Genomic DNA, 26708 nt, shown 5'->3' with positions numbered 1-26708 from the left:
AGGGAGGGAGGGTGAAGTGAGAAAAAAAGAGTGAGGGGAAAGACAGAGAAAGAGGGAGGGAAAGAGGAGCAGAGAGAGGAGAGAGAAAGAGGAGAAAAGGGGAGGGCAGATGGGGAAAGAGAGAGAGAGGAGGAGGAGAGGGAGCGAGAAGGAGTGAGAAGGAAAGAAAAAGGAAGGTAGTGGAGGGCAGAGGGAGAGAGAGAGGGACAGAAAGAGGAGAGGATTAGGTCATATGTTAACAGAGTAATACATTTCTCAGATTATCCTCTAATTTTCAGTTATTTCACTTGTTGCAGATTATTATATTATTTTTAATTTAACTTCTTAAACTGTCATGATTATTTTTAGCTCTATTGGTTCTACCTGAATAATCCTTATTATCAATGAATCTAATCATTTTAATATTAATCATTTCCTACTCAAGACACAGGGAGAACATGTAAACAGAAAGTGATAATTTAGACGTCCACCACACTCACATTAACTTATTTAAAGAACACATATGCTTTTTTCCCCCTTTTTTCTTTTTCAACTGTACAGGAAGCGTAAACAAAACACTGAATTTATGTCTTAAATGAAGATAGAGGTGGGATTTAATACATTTTCTTCTTCCCACTCCTTTTTGAGCTTATATAAGGGTTAATTTGTGAATGTACTTTAAGTGAACCTGATACATGTGCTCAAAATAAATAAATAAATAATAAAAAACAAATAAAATAACCCATATTACGCTATTTTCTGATCTATGTCATGTTGTTTTCTCATCAAAAACAGACCTGGCGTTGTGTTTTGTTTCACATTTAACACGCAAATCCTCTTCTAAAAGAGAAAACACTCTATTCCACTTTGTGATGTCATGCGGCAATACAGGAAGTGCTTGGCGTCAATTTTGTGTAATATAGAACCTTTAAACTAGCAGCATTAGAGCAATAAAGTTTAGCCTTATTTATCAGTTTTCTAACACAGAAAAAAAGACAAAGACATAAACTGGCATTAGATGAGTTCTGTTGGTTTATTTTGTAACAAATATATATATATATTAAAAAAAAGTATTGTCAGTCTTGTCAGTCCAGTGACGAGTTCAAACAGCTGATTGGACGTCTCTGAATTGAAGGAAGTGATGTAATGAAGCAGGAACAGGAAGTTGGTGTAAAATTGTAGTTTTCATCAACGAAGCCGAGCCCAAAACTTTCCTGATGTTCAACCTGCACAAGTGGGATAGACTCGGGATGGAGTCTGAGAGAGGGAGGAGAAGGAGAGGAGGAGGAGGAGGAGCAAAGGGAGAGGAGGAAGGGAGGGAGAGATGTGAGACAAAGGGAAGAGAGAGGCGTGGGTGTACAAGGAGGGAGAGAGGGAGAGCAGAGACGAAGAAAGGAAAGAGAAAGTGAGAAGAGAGACAGAGGAGGAGAGCGTGAAGAGAGACAGTGAAAGAGGGAGAAGAGTTGGAAAAAGAGGGGAAGAGAGAGACAGGGTGTGAGGGAGAGGGGGAGGGAGAAAGAGAGGAGGAAGAGGACCAAGGAGGGGATGCAAGGAGAGGAAAGAGGAGTGATACGAGGGAGATAAAGAGAGGAAAGGTTGGAGAGAGACGAGGGGATTGAGAAGAAAGAGTGAGGGAGAGAGAAAGAGAAGGAGAGAAGATAGAGGAGGAGAGGGAGAGGGAAAGGAAGTATAGAAGGGAGATAAAGAAAGGGAGGGGGAGAGGGTGAAGTGAGAAAAAACAGTGAGGGGAAAGAGAGAAAGATAGAGAGGAGGAGAGGGAGGGAAAGAGGAGCAGAGAGAGGAGAGAGAAAGAGGAGAGAAGGGGAGGGCAGAGGGAGATGAGAAGAGAGAGCGAGGAGGAGGAGAGGGAGTGAGAAGGAGTGAGAAGGAAAGAGAAAGAGTATTGGAGGGCAGAGGGAGAGAGGGACAGAAAGAGGAGACAATCAGTTCATATGTTCACAGAGTAATACATTTCTCAGAGTGTCTTGTGTTTGAATGTTTTTGTACCAAAGACGGTGAGAGGGGCCCAGGTTTGGTCGGTCTTCCTCTGGTCCAGGACGAGTCTCAAACCAGGACCGAGACTGGACCAGTCCAAGTTCTGGAGCAGGAGGTTCAGGACGGGACCAGGAGCTTTGGAGAACCTGAAACAGAAAACAAATCCAGAGTTTAACAGTGCGACTTTAGACCAGAGCTCAGTGAACGTTTAGGATCAGGAACAGATCAGGAACAGTCTCTAATAATGTGTCACTTTAGAGTTGAAATGGCCACCTGCTTTTCTCCATCATGGAATTACTTTGTCTAAAATGTGTTTGTGTTTTACTAAAATACTAAATACTAAAATTTCAAACTTGATATTCACTACTAACAAATAGAGTCGATGTTCAATACTCGATTCTGATACTGCGATGATGATAAAAACACTTTAGACAATAGAATGGTAATGTTTTCTCTTCTATTCCATGTGTGTTACGTGTGTGATCAGTGTGCAGCAGGTTCACAGTGGGCCATGTGTGAAGTGTCTGTGTCTTAAACTTATTTTACAGCTATTCAGAAAAGGCTGAGGTACTTCAGTCTTCTTCAGTGGTACTTGAGCATATAGACAGGTGCTAAACCCTTCCAAACTGTGCTAAAGCATGCCACACCTTTCCAAACTGTGCCAAAGCCTTCCAAACTGCGCCAAACCCTTCCAAACTGTGCTAAAGCGTGATAAACCCTTCCAAACCGTGCTAAACTCTTCCAAACCGTGCTAAAGCGTGCTAAACCCTTACAAGCCGTGCTAAAGCGTGATAAACCCTTCCAAACCGTGCTAAAGCGTGATAAACCCTTCCAAACCGTGCTAAAGCATTAAGCTGTGCCAAAGCGGGCTAAACCCGTCCAAACCGTGCTAAAGCGTGCTAAACCCTTACAAGCTGTGCTTTACGTGATAAACCATTACAAACCGTGCTAAAGCGTGCTAAACCCTTACAAGCCATGCTAAAGCGTCATAAACCCTTCCAAACCATGCTAAAGCGTGCTAAACCCATCCAACCCGTGCTAAAGCATTAAGCCGTGCCAAAGCGTGCTAAACCCATCCAAACCGTGCTAAAGCGTGCTAAACCATGCAATCAGAAAGCAGAACGAGCCTCATATGAGTTTTGCATTTGTGTTGCCAGTTTCAATGCTGAAATCCAGTTGATCAAAAACATAAAATGCCTCTCTCTGATCTGAATCGTCACTGCCTAAACCCCAGCACCTGCAGATAATCATGAGTCAGTGCTAGCGCAGCCTCTGCAGCTCAGGGAGTGAGTTCTGGAGGTTCTGAGCGTTCACATGAGGCCTGTCCATAAACTGAGAATGAGACACAATTGTATGTTTCCTCTGTCTGTAGGTTAAGGCCCTGGCAACACAGGTTCAGTTGTGATTTTTTTAAAACTTTAAGAGCACAGGCTACATACAGTTTAATAACTAAAAAGTGTATTACGTAACCTTGGTGAGTACAAGTCACATGACGCAATTTGGTTTTGTCCACCAGTAACCAAGTAAAATAATAAACTTCACCAAAACTGTCAAACTAGAGGAGACAAATATAGATATAAATTATGTTTTTTTTTAATTTTTTGTGAAATCAGTAGTTTACCGTGTCATTATTGTCTCTAGTTTTTTTAAGAGAGCAGTTCTTACATTCTGTCGTTCATTAGTGCATTTGGCTCCAGTCCAGCGCTCAGCAGCAGAGGCATCCACACCAACCCAGTCTGTGTCTGATCCAGGGCCTCCTCCAACAGGTCCTGCATCTCCTGCTCCGAGAAGTCCCTCCAGGACCCAAGAGCGGGACCGAGCCTGGGACGAGGACCGGGACCGAGTAAGACCCGACTCTGGGGTGAAAGTCCGGGGATAGTCCTAAAGTCCAGGACCAGTTGGAGCAGGTCCGGTTGGTCAGATTTTAAAATCAGAACCCAGGTCTCTCTGAGGACTGTGGCTCCAGCTGACAGAAGAATCCTCACTGTGTCCAGGCTGAAAAAACAGAGAAGTTAATGTGGAAAAATGAGCCAGGACTAAACCAAGTGCAAACTAAGACTAAACTAGGACTAAATCAGGTCTAAGGCAGGACTAAACTTGGAAAAAATATGCTCTAAACCAGAAATAAGACAGGACTAATCCAGTTCTAAATCAGATTAAATATCAGGATCAGAAGGGAACTGAAACAGGCCCAAGCGAGGTCTAAGCCAGGACTAAATCAGGGCTGAATCAGGACTAACTAAAATAAATTAGGACTAAAAAAAACAAGGATTAAAAGAGGGCTGAACCAGGATTAAACTAGTGCCAAATAAGGTCTAGATGCTAAGACTAAACCAAGATTTAAGGAGTATTCAACCATAGGTAAAACAGGACTTAACCAAGAACAATCCAGGAATGAATGGTTAAACTAAACAAAACCAGTACTAAATCAGATCTGGTTTAAAACTGGACTAAACCTGGACTAAACATGGACTAAACATGGACTCTTACCTGTGGTGGTCGTCGTCAAGAGCCAGAGCCACAGCCTGAGTGAGAGGAGACTTTAGCCCCAGCAGCTCCTTACAGTCCTGGGCATCTGGACTGAAGCCCTCCCTCAGGAGCAGCTGCAGCGCCCCCCTCTGGTCACTCTGCACACACAGATACAGCGGACTCACCTGTCCGGGGGCGTGGCCTATTGAGCGGTCTGTGAGCGGGATCAGCTTCTGTAGGATCCTGAAGAGGAAAAGAGAAGTATTAAGACAAATCACCGCCGTCGGATCTTCTGACATCCACCAATACAGACAGACAACAATGACTACTCTGTTACTACGGCGATAACCCCTCCTCTTCCTCGTGTGTTCTTACTCCGTGCGTCCGAACTGTGCGGCGGCATGTAACGGCAGCTGAGTCCACTCCTCACTGCAGCTCAGGTTTGGATCTGCCCCGTGACAGAGGAGCTCAGACACACAGAGCTCATGTCCCTCCTGAGACGAGAGGAGGAGAGGAGAGGCTCCGTCTGAGGCCTGGGAGTCCACACAGGCACCTGGGAGAGATACAGGGGGTTAGAGTGGGTTAGAGCAGGTTAGAGCAGGGTTAGACCGGGTTAGAGCGGGTTAGAGCCGGGTTAGAGTGGGTTAGAGTGGGTTAGAGCGGGTTAGAGCAGGGTTAGACCGGGTTAGACCGGGTTAGAGCGGGGCTAGAGCGGGGTTAGACCGGGTTAGACCGGGTTAGAGCAGTTTAGAGCGGGTTAGAGCAGGGTTAGACTGGGTTAGACCGGGGTTAGAGTGGGTTAGAGTGGGTTAGAGTGGGTTAGAGTGGGTTAGAGTGGGTTAGAGCAGGGTTAGAGTGGGGTTAGAGCAGGGTTAGACCGGGTTAGAGCAGGGTTAGAGCGGGGTTAGAGCGGGTTAGAGCGGGGTTAGAGCGGGGTTAGACCGGGTTAGAGCAGGGTTAGAGCAGGTTAGAGCAGGGTTAGACCGGGGTTAGAGCGGGTTAGAGCGGGGTTAGAGCGGGTTAGAGCGGGTTAGAGCGGGTTAGAGCGGGTTAGAGCGGGGTTAGAGCGGGGTTAGAGCGGGGTTAGACTGGGGTTAGACCGGGTTAGAGCGGGATTAGACCGGGGTTGGAGCAGGGTTAGAGCGGGTTAGAGCGGGGTTAGAGTGGGGTTAGACCGGAGTTAGACCGGGGTTAGACCGGGGTTAGACCATGTTTAGATTGTGTTTAGACCGGAGTTAGAGCGGGGTTAGACAGGGGTTAGACCGGGGTTAGACTGGAGTTAGACCGGGGTTAGACTGGAGTTAGAGCGGGGTTAGACCAGGGTTAGACCGGGAGTTAGACAGGGGTTAGCCTGGGGTTAGACCGGAGTTAGAGCGGGAGTTAGACCGGGGTTAGACTGGGGTTAGACCGGAGTTTAGACCGGGGTTAGACAGGGGTTAGACCGGGTTAGACCGGAGTTTAGACCGGGAGTTAGACGGGGTTAGACCGGGGTTAGACAGAGGTTACACCGGGGTTAGACCGGGAGTTAGACAGGGGTTAGACCGGGGTTAGACTGGGGTTTAGACCGTGTTTAGAATGTGTTTAGACCGGGAGTTAGACAGGGGTTAGACCGAGGTTAGACCAGAGTTTAGACCGGGAGTTAGACAGGGGTTAGACCGGGGTTAGACCGGAGTTAGAGCGGGAGTTAGACAAGGGTTAGACCGGGGTTAGACCGGGGTTTAGACCGTATTTAGATTGTGTTTAGAGCGGAGTTAGACAGGGGTTAGAACGTGTTTAGACTGCGTTTAGACCGGGGTTAGACCTGCCTGTGGCCTGAGAATCCACACAAGCACCTGAGAGAGATACAGGTGTAAGACCAGGTTTGGACCAGGTTTAGTCCAGGTTTAGTCCAGGTTTAGACCAGATTTAAACCAGTTGGACTGGGTTTAGACTAGGGGTAGGCAATATGGAAAAAAAATGCACAGTTTTCTTTTTTCTTTTTTTTTTACGATTTAATCATTATCATGATTAATTTCTAGACATCTGCTTCTTCTGAAACACTTCACTGTGATTGATTAAATCCAGCTGTCAGTCACTCAGAACATTATAGAGGTTAACCAATTAGAGAAGGGGGTTGGAAAAAAGGTTTGTGATTGAGCAGACAGGACTGTTAAATGGAGAAATAGTGGAACACAATTTGACGATATGTCCAAAACAGCAGATCATGACAGGAATTTTTATGACCATTTTGCCCAGCCCTAGTTTAGACCAGGTTCAGACCTTAGAGAGATTCACATGTGATTATTTCAACTCTGACCTGCGGCGATGAGGGTCCTGAGGCAGCTGAAGCGCCCGTACTGAGCGGCCACAAACAGAGGAGTGATGCCGTGATCGTCTTTAGACTCCAGGTCAGAAACTGCACTCAGCAACTTCACAATCTCACTGTGACCCTGGTGAGGAAGAAAGACAAACAAAACATCAAATAAACAGAATTACACAAGTACTTTCTTCAATCGGAGCAGCTATGGCTTTAAATGCGACTTATTACTGGACCGACACTAAACCAGAACAGAACCAGGACCGAACCAAGAGTAAATTAGGGATGCGTTTGTTCACACTCACCAAAATTAGGACTAAGGCTGAAACTAACCCCTGACTTGGCGAAGTCTAAACCAGGACTAGAACAAGACAAAATCAAAGTCTATATCAGAACTAAACTCAAACATATAACTGACTAAAACGGGACTGGGGCAGGACTAAAGCAGGACTAAAGCAGGACTAAAACAGGACTAAAGCAGGACTAAAGCAGGACTAAAACAGGACTAAAACAGGACTAAAGCAGGACTAAAACAGGACTAAAGCAGGACTAAAGCAGGACTAAAACAGGACTAAAGCAGGACTAAAGCAGGACTAAAGCAGGACTAAAGCAGGACTAAAACAGGACTAAAGCCCGACTAAAACAGGACTAAACCAGGACTAAACCAGGACTAAAACAGGACTAAAACAGGACTAAAGCAGGACTAAAGCAGCACTAAAGCAGTACTAAAACAGGACTAAAGCAGGACTAAAGCAGGACTAAAGCAGGACTAAAACAGGACTAAAATAGGACTAAAGCAGGACTAAAGCAGGACTAAACCAGGCTAAAACAGGGCTGAACCAGGACTAAACCAGGACTAAACAAAGACCAAAGCTGAATCAGGACATATAAAATTAACCTGAGCTGTGTTGACCTGGTTTATGGTCAGTATCTCTGTAATTACTGGGCACAAAGTTTAATATCTTCTCTGTGAGGATAAATAAACAAAATGCTGCTATTATTCAACCCCAAAACCGTAATCATTGTCAGATGAAAGGACTTAAGATTAATATCATAAGTTTTTGGAACCAATCCCTATTTGTGCATCATAAGTTTGGAGATTTCTTTCAAAAACTGTGAATCTTCCATAGAGTTACATTGGTCGATTCTCTGAGTGTTTCACCTTATAAACCGCCTGGTGCAGACACGTCCAGCAGGAGGCAGTGTGGCTCCGGTTCACCTCTGCTCCTTTTAAAAGCAACAGCTGCACAACCTCAGTGTGACCTCTGTCCACCGCTGGAACAAACAAAAATATTAAAAAACTGGACCAGGACTAAACTAAGACTCAAGCAGGACTAAAGCAGGACTAAAGCAGGACTAAAGCAGGACTAAACTAAGACTCAAGCACAACTAAAGCAGGACTGAACTGGGGCTAAACCAGGACTAAACCAGGACTGAACCAGGACTAAACTAAGACTCAGGCACAACTAAAGCAGGACTGAACTGGGGCTAAACCAGGACTAAACCAGGACTAAACAAAGACTCAAGCTCAACTATAGCAGGACTGAACTGAAGCTAAACCAGGACTAAACCAGGACTAAACCAGGACTGAACCAGGACTGAATCAGGACTGAATCAGGACTGAACCAGGACTGAACCAGGACTAAACTAAGACTCAGGCACAACTAAAGCAGGACTGAACTGGGGCTAAACCAGGACTAAACCAGGACTGAACCAGGACTAAACTAAGACTCAGGCACAACTAAAGCAGGACTGAACTGAGGCTAAACCAGGACTAAACCAGGACTAAACCAGGACTGAACCAGGACTGAACCAGGACTAAAGCAGGACTAAACCAGGACTAAACAAAGACTCAAGCACAACTAAAGCAGGACGGAACTGGGGCTAAACCAGGACTGAACCAGGACTAAACCAGGTCTAAACCAGGACTAAACAAAGACTCAAGCACAACTAAAGCAGGACTGAACTGGGGCTAAACCAGGACTAAACTAGAACTGAACCAGTACTAAACTAAGACTCAACCACAACTAAAGCAGGACTGAACTGGGGCTAAACCAGGACTAAACCAGGACTAAACCAGGACTAAACCAGGACTAAACCAGGACTAAATCAGGACTAAACAAGACTAAAACAGGTCTAAAACAGGACTAAACCAGGACTAAATGGGATTGAACCAGGACTGAACCAGGACTAAACTAAGACTCAAGCACAACTAAAGCAGGAATAAACTGGGACTAAACCAGGACTAAACCAGGACTAAACAGGACTAAAGCATGACTGAACCAGGACTCAAGCAGGACTGAACCAGGACTCAAGCAGGAGTAAACCAGGATTGAGTCAGGATTAAACTGGGTCTAAACCAAGACTAAACCAGGACTGAAACCAGAAATAAATCAGGACTAAACTGTCTATATACCAGGACTAAATGAGGACTAAACTAGATTTAAACCATGACTAAAGACATCTAAACTAGGACTAAAACCAGGACTAACCTAAGACTAAACCAGGACCGACCTGCGTAGAGGGGGCAGGACAGGTCGACGGTCTGCAGGTTCACGTCAGCTTTGGCTCTCAGCAGAAGTTTAACCACAGACGGGTGTCCATTTTGAGCAGCAAAAAACAGGGGCGTCTCTCCTTCGTGAGTCTGGGAGTTCACAAAGGACCGGAAATCCAGAGATGAGGACGATGCTAGAAGAGAAAAGACAGGGCAGAAGAAGAGTTAGAGCATTTTTTATAGTCATTTTTAAAGTAATTATTTATTTAAAGGTCCTGTATTACACAAAATTGAGTCTTGTGAGCTTTTATTCACGTTAGAATGATGTCACCACCTCAAAAACGTTTTGTTGTTTTGCTTTATTAACACATTTGAGTAACTCTTTATTATACGTCTGTCTTCTGTTCCACCTTATGATGTCATTAAGTGGTTTTAAAGTTAGCAGCTATTTTTACCCATAGATTTACTTTATAAAACACTACGATAACCTCACTGTTGCTTTTTTTTATATATATTTTGTGTTAGCATTTGTTCTGTTGAGTTTTTTCACAGAAAGTCGGCATTATGTTCTGGTGGATCAAGAAATTAAGAAGTTTCAACGGTTTCATGATGATCCAAATGATTCTAGAAATGAAGGTGTGTGGAGTTTAAAAACACATTGAAGCACTTCCTGTATTATCACATGATGACATCACAACGTGGAACAGAGTCATTTCTGTTTGAGAGAAGGAGGAGCTCCGAGTCTTCGTTTGTCCTCACCTGCGGCTCTGAGTATCTCCCTGACGCAGCCCTTGTGCCCTTGAGCAGCGCCCTCGTGGAGACAGTTCCAGCCGCGGTTGTCCTTCACGTCCAAACTGAATCCGGACCGAACCAGGTCGCGGACTCGGACCAAAGACCCCGACCGAGCCGCAGCCGAGACACTGCCCATGGAGTCACTGTAGACCTCCGAGAAGTCCATACTGTGAGAGAGGGGAAACAGGGACTAAACCAGGACTAAAAAAGGACTAAACAAGGATTAAACCAGAACTAAACAAGGACTAAACTAGGATTAAACAAGGACTAAACAAGGACTAAACTAGGACTAAACCAGGACTAAACCAGGACTAAACCAGGACTAAACCAGGGCTAAACCAGGGCTAAACAAGGACTAAACCAGAACTAAACAAGGACCAAACTATGACTAAACAAGGACTAAACCAGGACTAAAACAGGACTGAACCAGGACAAAACCAGAACTAAACAAGGACTAAACTAGGACTAAACAAGGACTAAACCAGAACTAAACCAGGACTAAGCAAGGACTAAATGCAGACAAAACCAAGACTAAACCAGGACTGAACCAGGACTAAACCAGAACTAAACAAGGACTAAACTAGGAGTAAACCAGGGCTAAACAAGGACTAAACCAGGACTAAACCAGGACTAAACAAGGACTAAACCAGGGCTAAACTAGGACTAAACAAGGACAAAACAAGGACATCTGTAAAACCCTCAGACTCAAAGGGATGTCATCCACAGACCAAACATGAGCTCAGACCTGCTCCTGTGTCTGATCCTCGTCTCTCTGCCCTGCTCGGGTGAGATATGTTCTGAAATATGATTATTAAACCACGACTGAACCAGGACTGAACCAGGACTGAACCAGGACTAAACCAGGACTGTATTAAGACTGAAAACAAGACTAAACCAGGAACTAAACCAGGACTAAGTCAGAACTTTACTAAGACTGAAAACAAGACTAAACCAGGACTAAACCAGGACTAGACCAGGATTTCTGTCAGATTTCTGGAGAATCAATGAGACTTTGTTAATCTGAGGTGAGAGAAATGTGATTTTGTTTGTAAATTATGGGTGACCAATGAACTCCTTCTTTTCACATTCGTCACTGAAATAAACAAATCTGATTGGACAGAGGGATATGAGTCTGGATTTGTTTGGGTTTTTTTCAGTATTGATACTTATTCAAATGAGTGTCTAGTTTTGACACCAGACACCCTTCACTATTTTAATCTGACTGCGTTTCAGATTGTTCCCTGATACAGTTCGTCACATTGCGGGAGGGAGAGGACACCATCTTGTCCTGCGGAAATGCGTCATCTTCGCCCTGTGAGTCCGACTGGCACTTCCTGAACGAGTCTATGTCTATCCCCTTGTTTCACCGTGGACAGAGAGCGACAGAGGAGCAGACAGGAGCAGATCTTCTGAAGAACTGCTCCATGATTTTCAAAAACGTGACGCGGGAACAGTTTGGATATTACACCTGCAGTACCATAGAGCAGCAGCAGGGGGAGGACAGCGACACTGTGCTCTCTGTTATCACTGGTGAGTGTCTCTGCCTCTTTGCAAACCACAATTACACAGACAAACAAGACAGTGATGAGAAGAATACTTTGAAAATGTATTTAATTAAAGAATACTAAATACCAACCAAGTATTTTGCAATATATTCCAATACATGGTACTTTATTCTGAATACTTAGAACACTTTTACACTGAGTTTTTTTGTATTTTTATTTTTGTTGTTCTGTTTGTTATGCATTAAAATATGTCTAATTAAATTCATTTCTGTCCTGTGAATGTGGCTTTTTATTATCAATATCTGCTTAAATAAGTAAGTTTCGATACTGGTAACTGTTGTTTGATCATTTTGAGAACCATATGATGTAATTATAACTGTTAATATCTATTCGATGCCTTTGCTTTCCCCACATCGCTCTTTGTTAATGATCCTAAAGCAGTTTCTAAAGTCATTGTTTGCCTCATGTCTTTTGTCCAGAGTCTGAGCACAGAGATGGGGCAGCGGTCACTCGAAGCTGTACTTTGTGGACAGTGGAGTTCTACAAACCCACTTTAAAATGGCTGCTCGACGGAAAAGAGGTCTCCGGAGATCGTCGGCAGCTCAAAATGTCTCACTCCGACTCCTCTGTCTCCGTCTCCTTCAACGACACAGACGCATCATCGGAGTTTTATCGCTCTCTGAAATGTCAAGTCCCTGAAGAAAATGAAAAAGAACAAGAAGAGAAGCCAAGTGCAAACACATGGTCCACTACAGGTGAACGAGTGACTGCATTTCATTCATTCTGCATTCGTGTCACATCAGCAGAGGGGACTACATAGACCATGATGCTTCGCTCTCGGGCTGGGCGATTTACCTTATTCCTCCCTGCCCACTTTAGCCTCTAAATGCTCTAAACTGCGCTATCTCTGTGGTGTCACTTCCTGTTAAGCGAGAATCTCATTCATTTCAGTGGAGAATTTGAGAAAAGCTGCTAAAATCTGATATAAAGTAGGTTGATGTGTGTAAAATGCGTAATGTTCATGTGTCCAACGCATCACACTGCACCAGTTCTGAGGCACTGAGGCTTTGAAACGGCTTTGTAATCCGCACAGAACTTAAATTGGCTTAGATCGAAACCCGTTCTCAACATAAAAAAAAAAGAAAAAACATCACTGGTAAAGCGGTGAGATCCACTGACCCACAGGTTGGCGGTGTGATTCCAGCTCCCACAGATTAATACTGTTATTGTGTGCTTGGGCAAGACGCTAAACCTGCCTCATCCCCAGTTCCTTGATGTAAAGCGCAGGGTGCATTAAAGGTGAAAAAGCGCTATATAAATTTGTGACATTTACCCTGAGAAAGACGCTGTGCCCAGTTTGTTTGTTACTATGAAGAGCAAATATGTTTAAATAGTCGGGCTATAGTCAACAAAAGAAATTTTGGGTCGACTAAAGACATTTCCTGCCGATCAATTTGTCGATTAAAATGGGGGCGTGGCAAAAGCTCTCAAAACTGTTAGTCATCTCTATGTATCTGACCCACACTGCACTCACAGTACTAAACCTGCAAGGGGAGTTCATGCAAAAACTATTATTTATGCAGAAAAAAGTACAAGGACTATTTAAGAACTTTTTATATAAAGACAGATTCAACTTGTGAATCATGAATTTAATCAGACATTTTACAAATAAATACCATAAACTACCAAATCTTCAGCCAACGCACTCACTTCTCCTTCTGATCTTTATCCTTTTCAGATTTGCTGTTGAGACACATTATTGTGAGTGTGGGTTTAGCGGGTCTCCTCATCTGTGTGGCAGCTGTTCACATCTGGACCAGGACCAAAGGTGAGAAAAAGTGTCAGATAAATAGATATAAAATATAACTCACTTTTGCTCCTGTAGAATTACAAACTGAGAGGAGTCCACACAGAATGAGCCGCAGAAACAGAGTACGTTGTGATATTTTTATGTCATTATTTAAGTGTAAGCATTTTGATAATTTTGTTTTGTTTCTCTACAGTTGGACTTGGATGATTATATTTATGAAAATATGGGAGAAGTTTCTGTTTAAACATTCAACGAATTCACTACCAGACCATCTGCTGCCACTTAGGGCTGTCAAAAGTATCAAAAATCAGACACAAAAAGATACTAAAACCAGCATTGGAACTAGATTCTCATTTGAGCAAGTATCAATACTAAAAGTCACATTCACAGGACAGAAATGAACGTTTAGAATGATCTTGAGCTGCATCTTTCACAAGTTTAGGACGCATAGACTAGTATACACCCATGGACCACTATGAACCTACAGGACACTGAGGGATTACACAGGTATAAGGCCAGAAAAGAAAGTACTATGATTGAAAATTTGAATAAAGAGTGTTTTTAATTATCATTATCATATAGTATGGAGTGTATTCCTTAGTATCGAAATCAAGTTTGGAATTTTAGTATTAGACTACAATAAATACTTTGTAATTTACTAAGAATTATATTTAAAAGTATTATTTATTTATTTTTTAATCTAAACACAAGCTTATGAATTATGTTATGGAGTAATATGATGTTGATAGAAATTTGGATCCGAAAACAAATGTTATCTGTATAAAAATAAGATAAACGACCAAACTATACCAAGATATTTAGCTTAACTGAGTATCTGCATCATAAACTATTGTAAGATATTGAAAATGTGTTGTATAATATGTAATAAAACAAGAAAAAAGCCATAAAAGCGTGGTTTACCTTCTCGGATGTCGCCGCTGTCTCCCTCTAACGACGTCACATCACAACATCCGCTTTAGCGCCGTGCCACTTCCGGTACAGATCCGGTTAGCATCATTAGCAGCAGCGCTAGCACCAAACGAGTTAATTTCTACAAGAATACGGTTATCTTTTTATAAATTGATGTTGTATGGATCTATTTCGATGAAGATGTAGGAGGCAGGTTCATCCGTGGCATCTGGCGAATTTTGGTGACGGTTTGAAGGTAAAAGTTGTACGTTTTTCAATGTTTTTTTTTTGCTGTGAATGTGGTATTACTATTTATTACCAATAATCAACGAAACATAACGTAAACATCTTTTAATTTACACATCGATTTTTGAATAATGTGCATGAATAAAAGCACGATGTTAGATTTTATTTTGTTCCAGAGACAAAACGATGACACAGATTTAATAAAGCGTTTGAAATAAGTAAGAATTGATTGATTATGTTTACAGAGTCTCATGAAGGGTTTTATAATTATAATTTTGAAATATAAGCCTATGTAGGAATTTACATATTTTAACACAAATCTTTTAGTCTAGTATTTTGGAATTCTGGGTTGAATACTGTGAAGTTTAGTGTAAGATCTGTAAAATGTACTTTTATGTGCTAAAAGTGTTTCTTGGTAAAAGGGAAGTATTATTTTAGCACAAAGGCTCCTCTGTGGTGTGGTTTCTCTGGAATTGCCAAATCAACCACACACAAAAAACAAACAATCAGCTATTGTTCAAATAACATTTATGTAATACTGTTATTATTGTGCTGAACAGGGCACTCTCAGGTCAATATTGTAATCTGTGTTGTTTCAAATTTCAAGCATTTTAATATCTGAGTAATTTTTAGGTTGCATCATTGTTTTTGTGTGTGCAGTGAAATCTACATCATTTTATGTCTTAATATGCTGCATTCAGATGTTGAACTTTGTGCCAGTTTTTGTTACATGTGTATAACCCCAGTATTTACAGGAATATTAACCATAAACCAGGTTGACACATCTGCAGTCTGACAGTTAAACAGCAACGTCCACCACAGAATTCTGACTTGTCTCCAGTTTTGTTTAAATCATTGGGATTTTTCAATAAATATAGTATGGTTTTATATTTTCTAGGCGCATCATGGTGGACGTCTCTTCCTCCTGGGTTTGTGAATCAGAGGGACAATCTCTGTCTGATGTCCTGATAATTCACAACAATGAAGACCCAAATGAGAACCATGAAGTGAATTGGTAAGAAATAAATGTTTGGACAGAGGAGGGACATGTGAATTTATGCAGAGATTGCAGAGAAGAGGAGCAGAGGAAGCAGAGGAGAGGGTCAAATGGAGGAGAGGATGCAGAGGAGTGGGTCAGAGGATGCAGTTTGTTGTTTACCTGTGGTGTCTCTCCTCAGTGTTACAGCCCCAGTCCTCTTGTCTCAGCCGGAAGAGAGCGCCCCCTGTGTGCTGTCTCTGAATTGCAGATCCTCCTCTGTCATCAGGAGGTTGGAGTTTGTGACTGAAGCTCGCACTGTGGAGATATATGATCAGAGCGGAGAATACTGTGGGACTGTGAGAGGAGAGAGGGACACGAGCATAGACACAGACAGGTACAATCTCACTACTGTTTAAAGCAGACCTATAATGCATTTGGAGTGACTCATGCATATTTGAGTAATCTTTAATTGCTTATTTTCAAGATGCCATATTGCAGATCAATTGCTGTCTTTGCTGTACACACCTACTTCTCTGTACTTACTTTGTTCTCCAATTTTACTTTCTTAATCTTAAGCTTTGAGTTATTACATTCCACGCGTGTCATTCATAGTTTTGATTCCTGAGTGAGAATCTACAGTGTAAATAATCATGGAAATAAAGAAGAGCCATGAATGAAATAGTGTGTCCAAACCGTATATAAAACAGACTGAAAAATCCTCACAAACATGCATGTGGGGTTTGAATGGTCTGTTCTTTTTCAGTCCAGACTCTGGACCTTTCTACAGAAAACAGTTGGTTCTGGATCACCCCTCGGCCTCCTGTGAAGTCAAGGTGTGTTTATACATTTTATTTTATACAATATTGCTATGCCTTTGAAATTTGTAGATAAAGTTAGATGGCACTTGTATGTAGTTTTATAATAATACTAACATTTCAAACTCGATTTTGATACTAAGGAATAGACTCAATGATTCCATGATGATTAAAAAAAAAACACTCTTTCTTTAGACAATCGAATGTGATTTTCAACCTTAAATCCTAATCCTGATCCTACACTTTGCATGTGATCAGAAAACATCTTACCTTTGTCGCTCCTTGCTCCTCTCTCAGCTGCTGTCGTTGTGCGGGCGGAGGTGTGTTCGGGTGTTCTCCATCGCAGTGGGAGTGGAGGCGTTGCATTCGAGTGTCTCCGTAAACCACAGCATCGACTTGCAGCAGGTTCAGTCCATGATGGAGGAGATGGGGACCAGTCTGTCTCCTGGAGCTCAGCATCTCATGGATATGGTGCAGTTCCAGCAGCAGGTGAGAGGGGGCGCTGTACAACCTTAGAATTTATCAGTCTTTCATTTGATACTGTTTAATATTTTAAATGTGAATTAAACAAGTGAAAGTTTTGTGATGATAAAAGTAACAGTTGCTTCGTTCATCATTTTGACTCTTCACGTTTTGTTGATGGAAATATCTCAAAATATGGCATTACACTTTTCTATTCTTACTTTGAGCAGGATCGTCTCTCCAGATCTGACCTCTAACTTAGCTTATCTGGCCTAGTGCCATCACCTGCTTGTTTCCATGGAAATATCAAAGTTTAATGCGCTATTGTGGAAACTTCCAGGTAAAACAACATAAATCTCCATGGAGAGGAGCAGATATGCCATGGAAGCTACTTGGACGACTGATTGATTACACAGACATCTCATCAGAAACATTACACACTGCATTTTTATTATTTAGTGTCTGTTCTTTTCTCTTTTTTATCATGTTCTTTATCGTTTCTCTTCAGAATCAGACGTCTTCTCTGAGTTCTCTGTTCCCGATGTTGATGGGAGGAAGAGTCATGTCTCAGATGGTCTCGCCGCTCCAGGTAGTGACTCGACTCCACTGTACCACACTGTAACACATTATATCACACTACAACACATTGTACCATGCTGTAACACACTGTACCACGCTGTAACACACTGTAACACACATTGTACCACACTGTAACACACTGTACCACACTGTGACACACTGTAACACACTGTACCACACTGTGACACACTGTAACACACTGTACCACACTGTGACACACTGTAACACACTGTACCGCACTGTGACACACTGTAACACACTGTACCGCACTGTACCGCACTGTAACACGCTGTAACACACTATAAAACACTGTAACACACTGTAACACACTATAAAACACTGTACTTGTGTTTGTACTGTCAAATGGATTATATTTACTCTAATTAAATCGATTAAATCGAAAACCCGAAGGTCAGAGGATCGACCAACTTCTGTCGTTGTGTCCTTAGGCAAGACACTTCACCCACATTGCCTAGTATGAAAGTGGTGTGTGCGCGAATGATAGGTGGTGGTCGGAGGGGGCCGATGGCGCAGATTGGCAGCCTTGCTTCCGTCAGTCTGCCCCAGGGCAGCTGTGGCTACAATAGTATCTTACCATCACCAAGTGTGGAAATGAATGAATAATGACTATAGTGTAGCGCTTTGAGAGGCTTTGAAAAAGCGCATTATAAGTGTAAGCCATTATTATAAAATGTCTTGTTTGTTCCACTTCAGTTCACTTCCTCACTCGCCGAAGCTCCGTCCAATCAGAATGGAGCGATGTCACATGACTCCTCCGACTCTACCTGCTCAGGTGAGACGCATTTCAAGACAGAACTAGACGCTGCTATTTTGTGCGGGAAATGACGTTGTACTGTCAAAATAAAAGCCTCTTCATGAGCTTTGGATGATGACTAAAAGGACAAGATGGTGGATACAAGCGGTGGAAATGAGACATAGGGGGAGGAGCTCAGAGTAAAGCCGCTGCTCCTCCATGTCAAGAGGAGCCAGTTGAGGTAGCTCAGTTATATATACTAAATTGGAAATTAACCACAAGCGACCAAAAAGACAATCCTGGAGCGGATACTTAGCAATAGGTCTGGAAAGATACTGAAATTTTGTGTGACGATTATCATTTTCATCACCAAAATAATTGTGATTAATGATTATATCGCGATAATGATTAAAGTTGTTGCTGTTGGATATGAATAATTATAAATTTAGCCGAGAATATTACAGATTAGCAGGGCCGTTGACTGAAATTTGTAGGCCCGGGACAATAAGCCTCACATGGCCACCTGAAATACAAATAAATAGGACAACAGACCCCGTTGACCCCCCCTGTGGATCAGTTTTTTCTGCACATTTTGCTGATATAACGCCAATTATCTTTGTCGCCGATTATCAAGATTACATAAAATGTCCCACGAACATTTATTATCAACCCTTTTTATCACAATAAATAACCCTACTTAGCAACGCTGTCAATCAACGCTGTTGCTAACGCTAGTGGGAGCAAAATTAGGGAAAGAAGGCGCCTGATTGGTCTGTTATTAATGTTCATATTTCGATTTAGGGACAAAATAGTGAAATAAAAACACCAGGATCATGAATTATGGGTTCATACAAACATTTTAAGACCAATATGATGAGCCTGACAGCAGCAGTTACAGAGAGAGGGGCCACGGTTTTTCAATAGAAAGTGAATTGGAGCCAGAGACAATGGAGCCGGAATGGACCATGCTCAGTTTGTAATTGGAACGTGGCGGCTAGGGGTTAGCTATGTCCATTTATGTATACAGTCTAAAGCCTTTTCTTTATTATTGAAATCAAGTTTAAACTAATTGTAACTAAATTTAAAGAGGGTGGACGAACAATATTTGAGTGAAATTTTACACTAATTATCACTTAAAGGGGCTAATATTTGTCGTTTCAGAGAGCAGCGAGTCTCGCAGCCCAGTCAGCCCCGCCCACATTACGGAGATGATGTCACAGCTGATGAAGGGGCATGGCCAGGCTCTAGACTCCGCCCCCGACCTACTTCCTGTTCTGCAGAGCGTGTGTGGTCACGTGACTCAGCTCAGACTGGACAACGCCGCTGCACTGAAGGAGATAAACAACGGGACATGGTCAGTGTATCGAAAAGGCTAACCACTCTGCCACAGTGACACAGGGAGGACATGCACACTCTAACCCACTGCCTCCTGGTGAGAGGGAGGGGACAGGATAACCACTCTGCCACAGTGACAGTCTGGTGAATTGTTGTGGTGCATAAATAGGTTCTTTGTTTGGAGCAGCTGATGTGACGGGGGCTGAGGGACACGCTCGCTCTGTCAAACTAAATATATTTAAATCCACACATTTTCACTTCTAACTCCAGAGAAATCCAAACTCTAAGGTACATTTCTGGTTTTTATGTGTCTGTTGATTTTAGAGGAAGGCTGTGAGATTAATAGTGACTGAATGGAAATTACAATTAGGAACTAAAACTCTCTGTGTCTCCATGGAGTCTCGTTCAAAAGATTTATGTAGGTCTCAATGGTCTGATTTTGTCCCGGTTTTGTTCTGTGTACTGTGTTTAAGAACTGGTTTAGACCTGGTTCAGTCCCGGTTTAGACCTGGTTTAGAGCTAGTTCAGTTCTAGTTCAGTCCTGTTTCAGCCTTGCCTTAGTCCTGGTTTGGTCCTGTTTTAGTCCTAGTTCAGTCCTGTTTTAGTCTTGGTTCAGTCCTGTTTTAGTCCTGTTTTTGTCCTGGTTTAGTCCTGGTTTAGTCCTGGTTTAGTCCTGGTTTAGTCCTGCTTTAGTCCTGCTTTAGGCCTGGTTTAGGCCTGGTTTAGGCCTGGTTTAGTCCTGGTTTAGTCCTGGTTTAGTCCTGGTTTACACCTCTCATGTTTATATCTTTACAGTAAATGGTGATATTGTTTTGGCTGAACACACATTAATAATGTTGTTGTTTTTCGTGATAGTGAGTGCGACGCTGAGATGGAGCGTCGACTGGAGCAGATGGAGCGGCGTTTAAAAGAACATTTCGACAAAAGACTCGACGCCCTCGAACAGAAGCTGGACTCTGTTTTAAACCTGGCTTTGATGAACCAGAGTTACCCACATTTAACCCCAAAGACCCTCACAGAAGAGAAGATACTCCAGGCCACGGTGAACTGTGACTGAGATCTGAGTCTGGTTTTGTTTTAAACCAGGATTACTCGAGTATTAACATCACTGAAGACAAGAGAAACAATTAACTCAACTGGAATGGGGTTTGTTTTTAAATCTGAATTACTTTAATAAACCTGAATCACTGTATTTTACATCTGAAATGTCTAAAATGGTGAGAGGCTACTGTAAACTCAAATGAACAAAACTGGAGTGTGTTTTAAGCCTCATTATGTTGAACCAGGATTAAGTAAACACTAACTAAACTACAGATGGTTTTAAAAGCAACAATGAAACACTCTAAACTTGTTCTGCCAAACGTCTCTCTTTTAAAGGTGCACTATGAACTCCCCCACCGGCCAAATTAGACCCCCCGAAGGGCCAAGTTTGGCCCGTGGGCCCGACTTTGAGCAGCCCTGTGTTTCAGATGAGATTAATGTTCATGTTTTTTCACTGACAGTTTGGTTTGTACTTGTAAAAAATAATAATGTTTAAGCTTCTATTCCTTCTAGTCCTGGTTTAGTCCTGGTTTAGCCCTGGTTTAGACCTTGACCTCTGGTTTAGACCTGGTTTAGTCCTGGTTTAGACCTTGTCTCGTCCTGGATTAGACCTTGTCTGTACTTACTGTAACATCCTCCTGTCTCTGTGTGGGGGAAACAGTTTTTGCTGAAATGATAAAGATTCTAATGGTTTTTATTAAGTCCTTGTGTCGTAAAATAAACTCTACTGAACTCACATGTTCCTGGTTTTCTACAGAACAGAGCATTTGTTTAAAATAACTTTGACTATTCTTTTCTAAACCTGGAGGACAGTCATGTAAATAATGTAATGTGAACAACATAAAAAACATCTGACATTTCAAGGGACAGTATGTGTCCTGCCTCCGACAGTTTTATGAAGGTAGTTTTTCTCATTCTCACTATATGGGCTTGTGTGAAAGCAGCTCAAGAGTCCTTTTAGGTTTTAATTGTATCTGTCGCAAAAGAAAATGATTTTTCCAGTGACAGATTTAAACTTTGTCTTTTGCTGTGGACCAGACCTGGACGACTGAGGGATCACACAGACATCAGAGCATCTGGCAACCCAAATAACTGGACAATTACCCAACCAAATTAAGAATTAATCAGATCATTAGAATGTGATTAGTACAAGTTATATTTTATTTGAACATGTTTACCTCATATCTGGGGATTTTAAATTAATCCCCAGATATGAGGTAAACATGTTTTTTTAAATAAAATATATAAATAAAAACCTTTCATATGTTTCCTTTAAAGGTGTTCTCAATATTTGATCCTCATTTTGTTCCTAAAATAATTTAAATGAACAGCAGATGGAAGCAGAGTGCAGTTTTCAACTCTCTAAAATCTAAACGAAGATTTATGAAACTATTTTTCACTCTAGTCTTAAAGGTCGGTGCCGTTATTCAGGTCGTTTGAAGAACTTTTTAAGATCAGATTAAAACGGCAAGTTTGTGGAGCCATCCCCAGACAAATATGAAAAGTTTCAGTTTTTGTCCAAAGCCTCACAACAGGAAGGTCCCTGGTTTGACTCTGGTGTTTTTCTGTGTGGAGTTTGCATGTTCTCCCTGTGTCAATCCAAAACATGAACAGTTGATCAAATTCTCAGTACTTCTGACCAGATCTGGAGATGGATCCCACTGCTCCAGGTTTAGCCCAGAGACACTGAAGGATGGGTCAAATGCAGGTTTAACCCACTTCATTTTAATCATGGTTTTGTGGGGGTTTTTTCTCGTCTTTCGTTTGTTATAGTCCTGGTTTAATCCTTAGTTAGTCCAAATTAAATGTTGGGTTACCCCTGGTTAAGTTCTGGTTTGGTCCTCACTCATATTCTTTTTGTTAGTCCTGGTTTAGTCCTGGTTTAGTCCTGGTTTAGTCCTGGTTTAGTCCTGGTTTAGTCCTGGTTTAGCCCCAGTTTAGTCCTGTTCATTCCTTATTTAGTCCTGGTTTAGTCCTGATTCAGTCTTGGTTTTAGAAATGGCTCAGTCCTAGTTCAGTCCTGGTCTATTTCTGGTCTAGTTCTGGTTCATTCCTGATCTAGTCCTGGTTTAGTTCTGGTTTTGGGCACTAGTCAAACAGATTTAACTCAAAGACACTGAAGGATGGGTCAAATGCCCGAACTTTAACCTGACTAAAGGCAAACCCTACAGGCCTCTGCTCTCCATCTGAAATGATAAGGAAAGTTCAAATATGACACAAGTTAAACTCCAGTTGCTTAATCGCTGTTGTGTTTATCAAATGCAAAAGACTTCTACATCAGCACATCTGAACCATGTGACCTCATTCTGCACATCTGCAACTCAGACTCCTCCATTACAAACACATGCGCTCCAGAGCTGAGAACCAGTCCAAGAAATCATCCAAGGAACAGTCCAAGAAACAGTCCAAGGACCAGTCTTCACATGTTCTGGGCAGGTCCCACTATGGACTTGGTTTAGAATCAGAATCAGAATGAGATTCCTTTTACTGCCATCGTTTGTGAACACAGTTCACAAACTAGGAACTTACTGCGGTGATAAAGTGCAACAGAAAACACACTGAATAAATACAAATACAAATAAGGCCATGCACAAAGTGAAAAAGATATGCTTATAAAATAAAATACTTAAAAGTAGAAAATATATACAACAGCAGCATCAGAACAACAGTGCAAACATGACTTATTAAAGTGACCAGTGTATAAAGTGTAGAGTTTAGTGCAGATATTATAAAGTGTTCATGAGACAAACGGCAGAGGGGAACAAATCTTTCTTATGATGAGAGGTTCTGGTCCCAATGGACCGTAGCCTCCTGCCAGAGGGAACTGGCTCAAATAGTCCATGTCCAGGGTGTGTCAGCTGCTATACGGCCTGCTCGCCCCCGAGTCCTGGAGACATACAGGTCCTGTAGAGATGGAAGGCTGCAGCCAATCACCTTCTCAGCAGAGTGCACAATGCGCTGCAGTCTCTGTCTGTCCCTGGCCCCAGTGAACCACATAGTGATGGAGGAGGTGAGGGTGGACTCAATGATGGCCGTGTAAAACTGCACCATCATCTGGACCGGCAGCTTGCCTTTCCTCAGCTGATGGTCGGCTCCCACTTGAGATCCTGGGTGATGCAGGTGCCCAGGAAGCGGAAAGAGTCCACAGTGGTGATGGGGGAGTCCGTCAGGGTGAGGGGAGGCAAGGGGGGCTGTGACTTTCCTGAAGTCCACAATCACCTCCATTGTCTTCTGGTCATTAAGCTCCAGGTTGTTGCTGCTGCACCAGGACACCAGCCGGTCCACCTCCCTCCTGTAGGCAGTCTCATCGCCATCCAAGATGAGTCCAATGAGGGTGGTGTCATCCGCAAACTTAACCAGTTTGATGGAGTCGTGGCTGGTGGTGCAGCAGTTGGTGTACAGGGAGAAGAGCAGGGGAGAAAGTACACAGCCCTGTGGAGATCCTGTGCTGATAGTCCGAGTGTCCGAGACATTCTTCCCCTGCCGTACGTGCTATCTCCTGTCCGTCAGGAAGTCAGTGATCCACCTGCAGGTGGAGTCAGGCACATTGAGCTGAGTGAGCTTGTCCTGGAGCAGAGCAGGGAGGATAGTGTTGAACGCAGAGCTGAAGTCAACAAACAGGATCTGCCCTGTTAGCCTGTTTAGCCCTGTTTTGACGTGATTTAGTTCTGGTTTAGTCCTTGTTTTGATCTGGTTCTTTCCTGGTTCAGTCCTGGTTCAGTCCTGGTTCAGTCCTGGTTCAGTTCTGGTTTAGTCCTGGTTTAGTCCTGGTTAAACCTGGTTCAGTCCTGGTTTAGTTCTGGTCCAGTCCTGGTTTAGTCCTGGTTCAGTCCTGGTTTAGTCCTGGTTTAGTCCTGGTTCAGTCCCGGTTCAGTCCTGGTTCAGTCTTGGTTCAGTCCCGGTTCAGTCCTGGTTTAGTCCTGGTTCAGTCCTGGTTTAGACCTGGTTTAGTCCTGGTTCAGTCTTGGTTTAGTCCTGGTTCAGTCCTGGTTCAGTCCTGGTTTAGTCTTGGTTTAGTCCTGGTTCAATCTTGGTTTAGTTCTGGTTCAGTCCCGGTTCAGTCTTGGTTTAGTCCTGGTTCAGTCCCGGTTCAGTCTTGGTTTAGTCCTGGTTCAGTCTTGGTTTAGTCCTGGTTCAGTCCTGGTTCAGTCCTGGTTCAGTCCTGGTTTAGTCTTGGTTTAGTCCTGGTTCAGTCCTGGTTCAGTCCTGGTTCAGTCCTGGTTTAGTCCTGGTTTAGTCCTGGTTCAGTCCTGGTTCTGGACTGTGACTCTCATGACTCATGGTTGACAGTAAACTCTTTGCTTCGGGGAGATTCTTGTGGTTTTGTTGAGACTTTGATGGATGTTTTTTGGTCTGAGTGTGTTTCCAAAGGGCATGTGGCTGCCAGTCTGTGCCAACGGCCTTTCCGACCACAACCACACAATTATAACATGGGATGGGGGGGTAAAGTGTCTTGCCCAAGAACACAACAGCAGCACATTGACTCTTGCAGAATTCAAACTGCCAACAACAGGACCACGGCTCTACATCACAGGTACATTGTGTAACTCTCTGGAGGTGTCATGTTCATGGTCATAGAAAGTTAAAACCATAGTTGGGAACATTTTTCATGCAGACAGATCTGTTTTATGTCACAATGTTGAATATTATAGCCAAAGAATAACATTAGACAGAGAATTCAGGTCAGATAAGAGTCAGGTTTGTGGAGATGCAAGCCCAATTACAGCAATAACAGTTATTTATCTGTTTTTCTTGCAATAAAAACGTCCATAATGGGAAAAACAACATGCTTTTATTAAGTTTATGGTAAAAAGCTGCATACTGTGGCTTTAAAGGAGTAACTAGCTCCAGATCTGAGACAGGGTCAGGCTCAGGAGGAAGAGGAGGGTTAATGTTCTTTAGGCTGAGGAGAGAAATGACATTCTGCAGTGAAGACCTGGTTGAATTCTCTTCTGGTCTCTAGTCTCTGGTCTGATCTCTGGTCTGTTCTCTGGTCTGGTCTCTTGTCTCTGGTCTGGTCTCTGGTATCAGGTCTGGTCTTTGGTCTCAGGTCTGATCTCTGGTCTCTGGTCTCTGGTCTCTGGTCTCTGGTCTCTGGTCTGGTCTTTGGTCTGGTCTCTGATCTCAGGTCTGGTCTCTGATCTCAGGTCTGGTCTCAGGTCTGGTCTCTGGTCTGGTCTCTGGTCTCTGGTCTCTGGTCTCTGGTCTCTGGTCTCAGGTCTGGTCTCTGTTCTCTGGTCTGGTCACTGGTCTCTGGTCTCTGGTCTCGTCTCTGGTCTTGTCTCTGGTCTGGTCTCTGGTTTCAGGTCTGGTTTCTGATCTCAGGTCTGGTCTCTGGTCTCTGGTCTGGTCTGGTCTCTGGTTTCGTGTGGAGGATCTGGCCTGGTTTGATCTGATGACTTCATTGTTTACATGAGACTCGCCCAAAACTCTGAGCACGGCGATCAATATGTTTGGTTTCTATGGCAACACAAAAGCAATTTTACTAATTTTACTAATTCAGTTTTCGGTTAGTCCTGGTTTGGTTCTGGTTTAGTGGCTCTTTGGTCCATTTTTTCTTGGTTTCAACTTGGTTTAGCGTGGACATGGTTTGATTGTCCTGATTCAGTCCTGATTCAGTCCTGATTCGGTCCTGGTTTAGTTCTGAGTTAGTCCTGGTATAGTCCAGGTTTAGAGCGTAGACCTGGTTTAGTCCTGGTTTACTCCTGCTTTAATCCTGGTAAACACCTGGTTTAGTTCTAGTTTAGTCCAGTTTTAGCCCTAGTTTAGGCTTTAATCCTCATTTGATCCTGGTTTAGAATGTAGATCTGATTTAGTCCTGCTTTAGTTCTGATGTAGGCCTGTCTTAGACCTGGTTTAGTCCTGGTTTGGCCCTGGTTTAGACCTGTTTTAATGTGGGTTATTCATGGTTTAGACCGGGTTTAGTCCTGGTTTAGTCCTGGTTGAGTCTTGGTTTAGACCTGATTTAGACCTTGTTTAAGCCTGGTTTAAAGCTGGTTTAGTTTTTGTTTCGTCCTGCTTTAGTCCTGGTGTAGACCTGTCGTAGACCTGATTTAGTCCTGGTTTAGTCCTGGTTTAGACCTGATTTAGACCTTGTTTAAACCTGGTTTAGTCCTGGTTTAGTCCTCGTTTAATCCTGGTTTAGTCCTGGTTTAGTCCAGGTTTAGTCTGGGTTTAGTTCTGGTTTAATCTTGGTTTAGTCTTGGTTTAGTCTTGGTTTAATCCTGGTTTAGTGTTACTGATTGTTT

At 42.9% G+C, this 26708-nt stretch overlaps 2 protein-coding genes and 1 long non-coding RNA gene across 5 annotated transcripts; 2 read left to right on the top strand and 1 right to left on the bottom strand.

Annotated features, from left to right (window-relative positions):
* Positions 1–1067: 1067 nt before the first annotated feature.
* Positions 1068–14365, bottom strand: asb3 (ankyrin repeat and SOCS box containing 3). 3 transcript variants are annotated; one of them, XM_055229577.1, is made up of 12 exons: positions 14262–14365; positions 13241–13341; positions 12083–12225; positions 9993–10192; positions 9254–9427; positions 7902–8014; positions 6740–6872; positions 4819–4996; positions 4465–4686; positions 3640–3969; positions 1987–2120; positions 1068–1236 (listed from the first exon to the last, which is right to left on the bottom strand). In XM_055229577.1, exons 4-12 carry the CDS (start codon positions 10189–10191, stop codon positions 1082–1084), a joined length of 1638 nt encoding a protein of 545 aa, XP_055085552.1. In that variant the 5' UTR covers position 10192; positions 12083–12225; positions 13241–13341; positions 14262–14365; the 3' UTR covers positions 1068–1081. The 3 variants fall into 3 exon arrangements, with proteins under 3 accessions (XP_055085552.1, XP_055085553.1, XP_033841174.1); XM_055229578.1 differs by lacking the exon at positions 13241–13341 and having other exon boundaries at positions 14262–14316; XM_033985283.2 differs by lacking the exons at positions 12083–12225; positions 13241–13341 and having other exon boundaries at positions 14262–14316.
* Positions 12247–13644, top strand: LOC129457164 (uncharacterized). The gene is made up of 4 exons (XR_008649123.1): positions 12247–12285; positions 13269–13358; positions 13416–13462; positions 13534–13644. It is a non-coding gene; the product is annotated as an uncharacterized LOC129457164 (long non-coding RNA).
* On the top strand, positions 14244–21213 carry c19h10orf88 (chromosome 19 C10orf88 homolog). The gene is made up of 9 exons (XM_033985285.2): positions 14244–14505; positions 15394–15510; positions 15674–15868; positions 16238–16307; positions 16587–16778; positions 17260–17340; positions 18045–18123; positions 19246–19438; positions 20275–21213. The coding sequence occupies exons 2-9, from the start codon at positions 15401–15403 to the stop codon at positions 20474–20476; spliced, it is 1122 nt and encodes a 373-aa protein (XP_033841176.1). The 5' UTR covers positions 14244–14505; positions 15394–15400; the 3' UTR covers positions 20477–21213.
* Positions 21214–26708: the final 5495 nt, after the last annotated feature.

Source organism: Periophthalmus magnuspinnatus, chromosome 19 (assembly GCF_009829125.3).
Source record: "Periophthalmus magnuspinnatus isolate fPerMag1 chromosome 19, fPerMag1.2.pri, whole genome shotgun sequence".
Taxonomy (NCBI): domain Eukaryota; kingdom Metazoa; phylum Chordata; class Actinopteri; order Gobiiformes; family Gobiidae; genus Periophthalmus; species Periophthalmus magnuspinnatus.
Note: the sequence above shows the minus strand (reverse complement) of the source record. Positions and strands in the feature narration are given on the sequence as shown.

Coding starts and splice junctions, on each gene's coding strand:
- asb3 (XM_055229577.1), bottom strand. CDS start 10,191: ATGGACTTCTCGGAGGTCTACAGTGACTCCATGGGCAGTGTCTCGGCT. Junction 9,428..9,992: donor GGAGATACTCAGAGCCGCAG/GTGAGGACAAAC, acceptor TTTCTCTTCTAG/CATCGTCCTCATCTCTGGAT. Junction 6,873..7,901: donor TGCACCAGGCGGTTTATAAG/GTGAAACACTCA, acceptor CTTCCTCACCAG/GGTCACAGTGAGATTGTGAA.
- c19h10orf88 (XM_033985285.2), top strand. CDS start 15,401: ATGGTGGACGTCTCTTCCTCCTGGGTTTGTGAATCAGAGGGACAATCT. Junction 15,869..16,237: donor ACGAGCATAGACACAGACAG/GTACAATCTCAC, acceptor GTTCTTTTTCAG/TCCAGACTCTGGACCTTTCT. Junction 19,439..20,274: donor GAGATAAACAACGGGACATG/GTCAGTGTATCG, acceptor TTTTCGTGATAG/TGAGTGCGACGCTGAGATGG.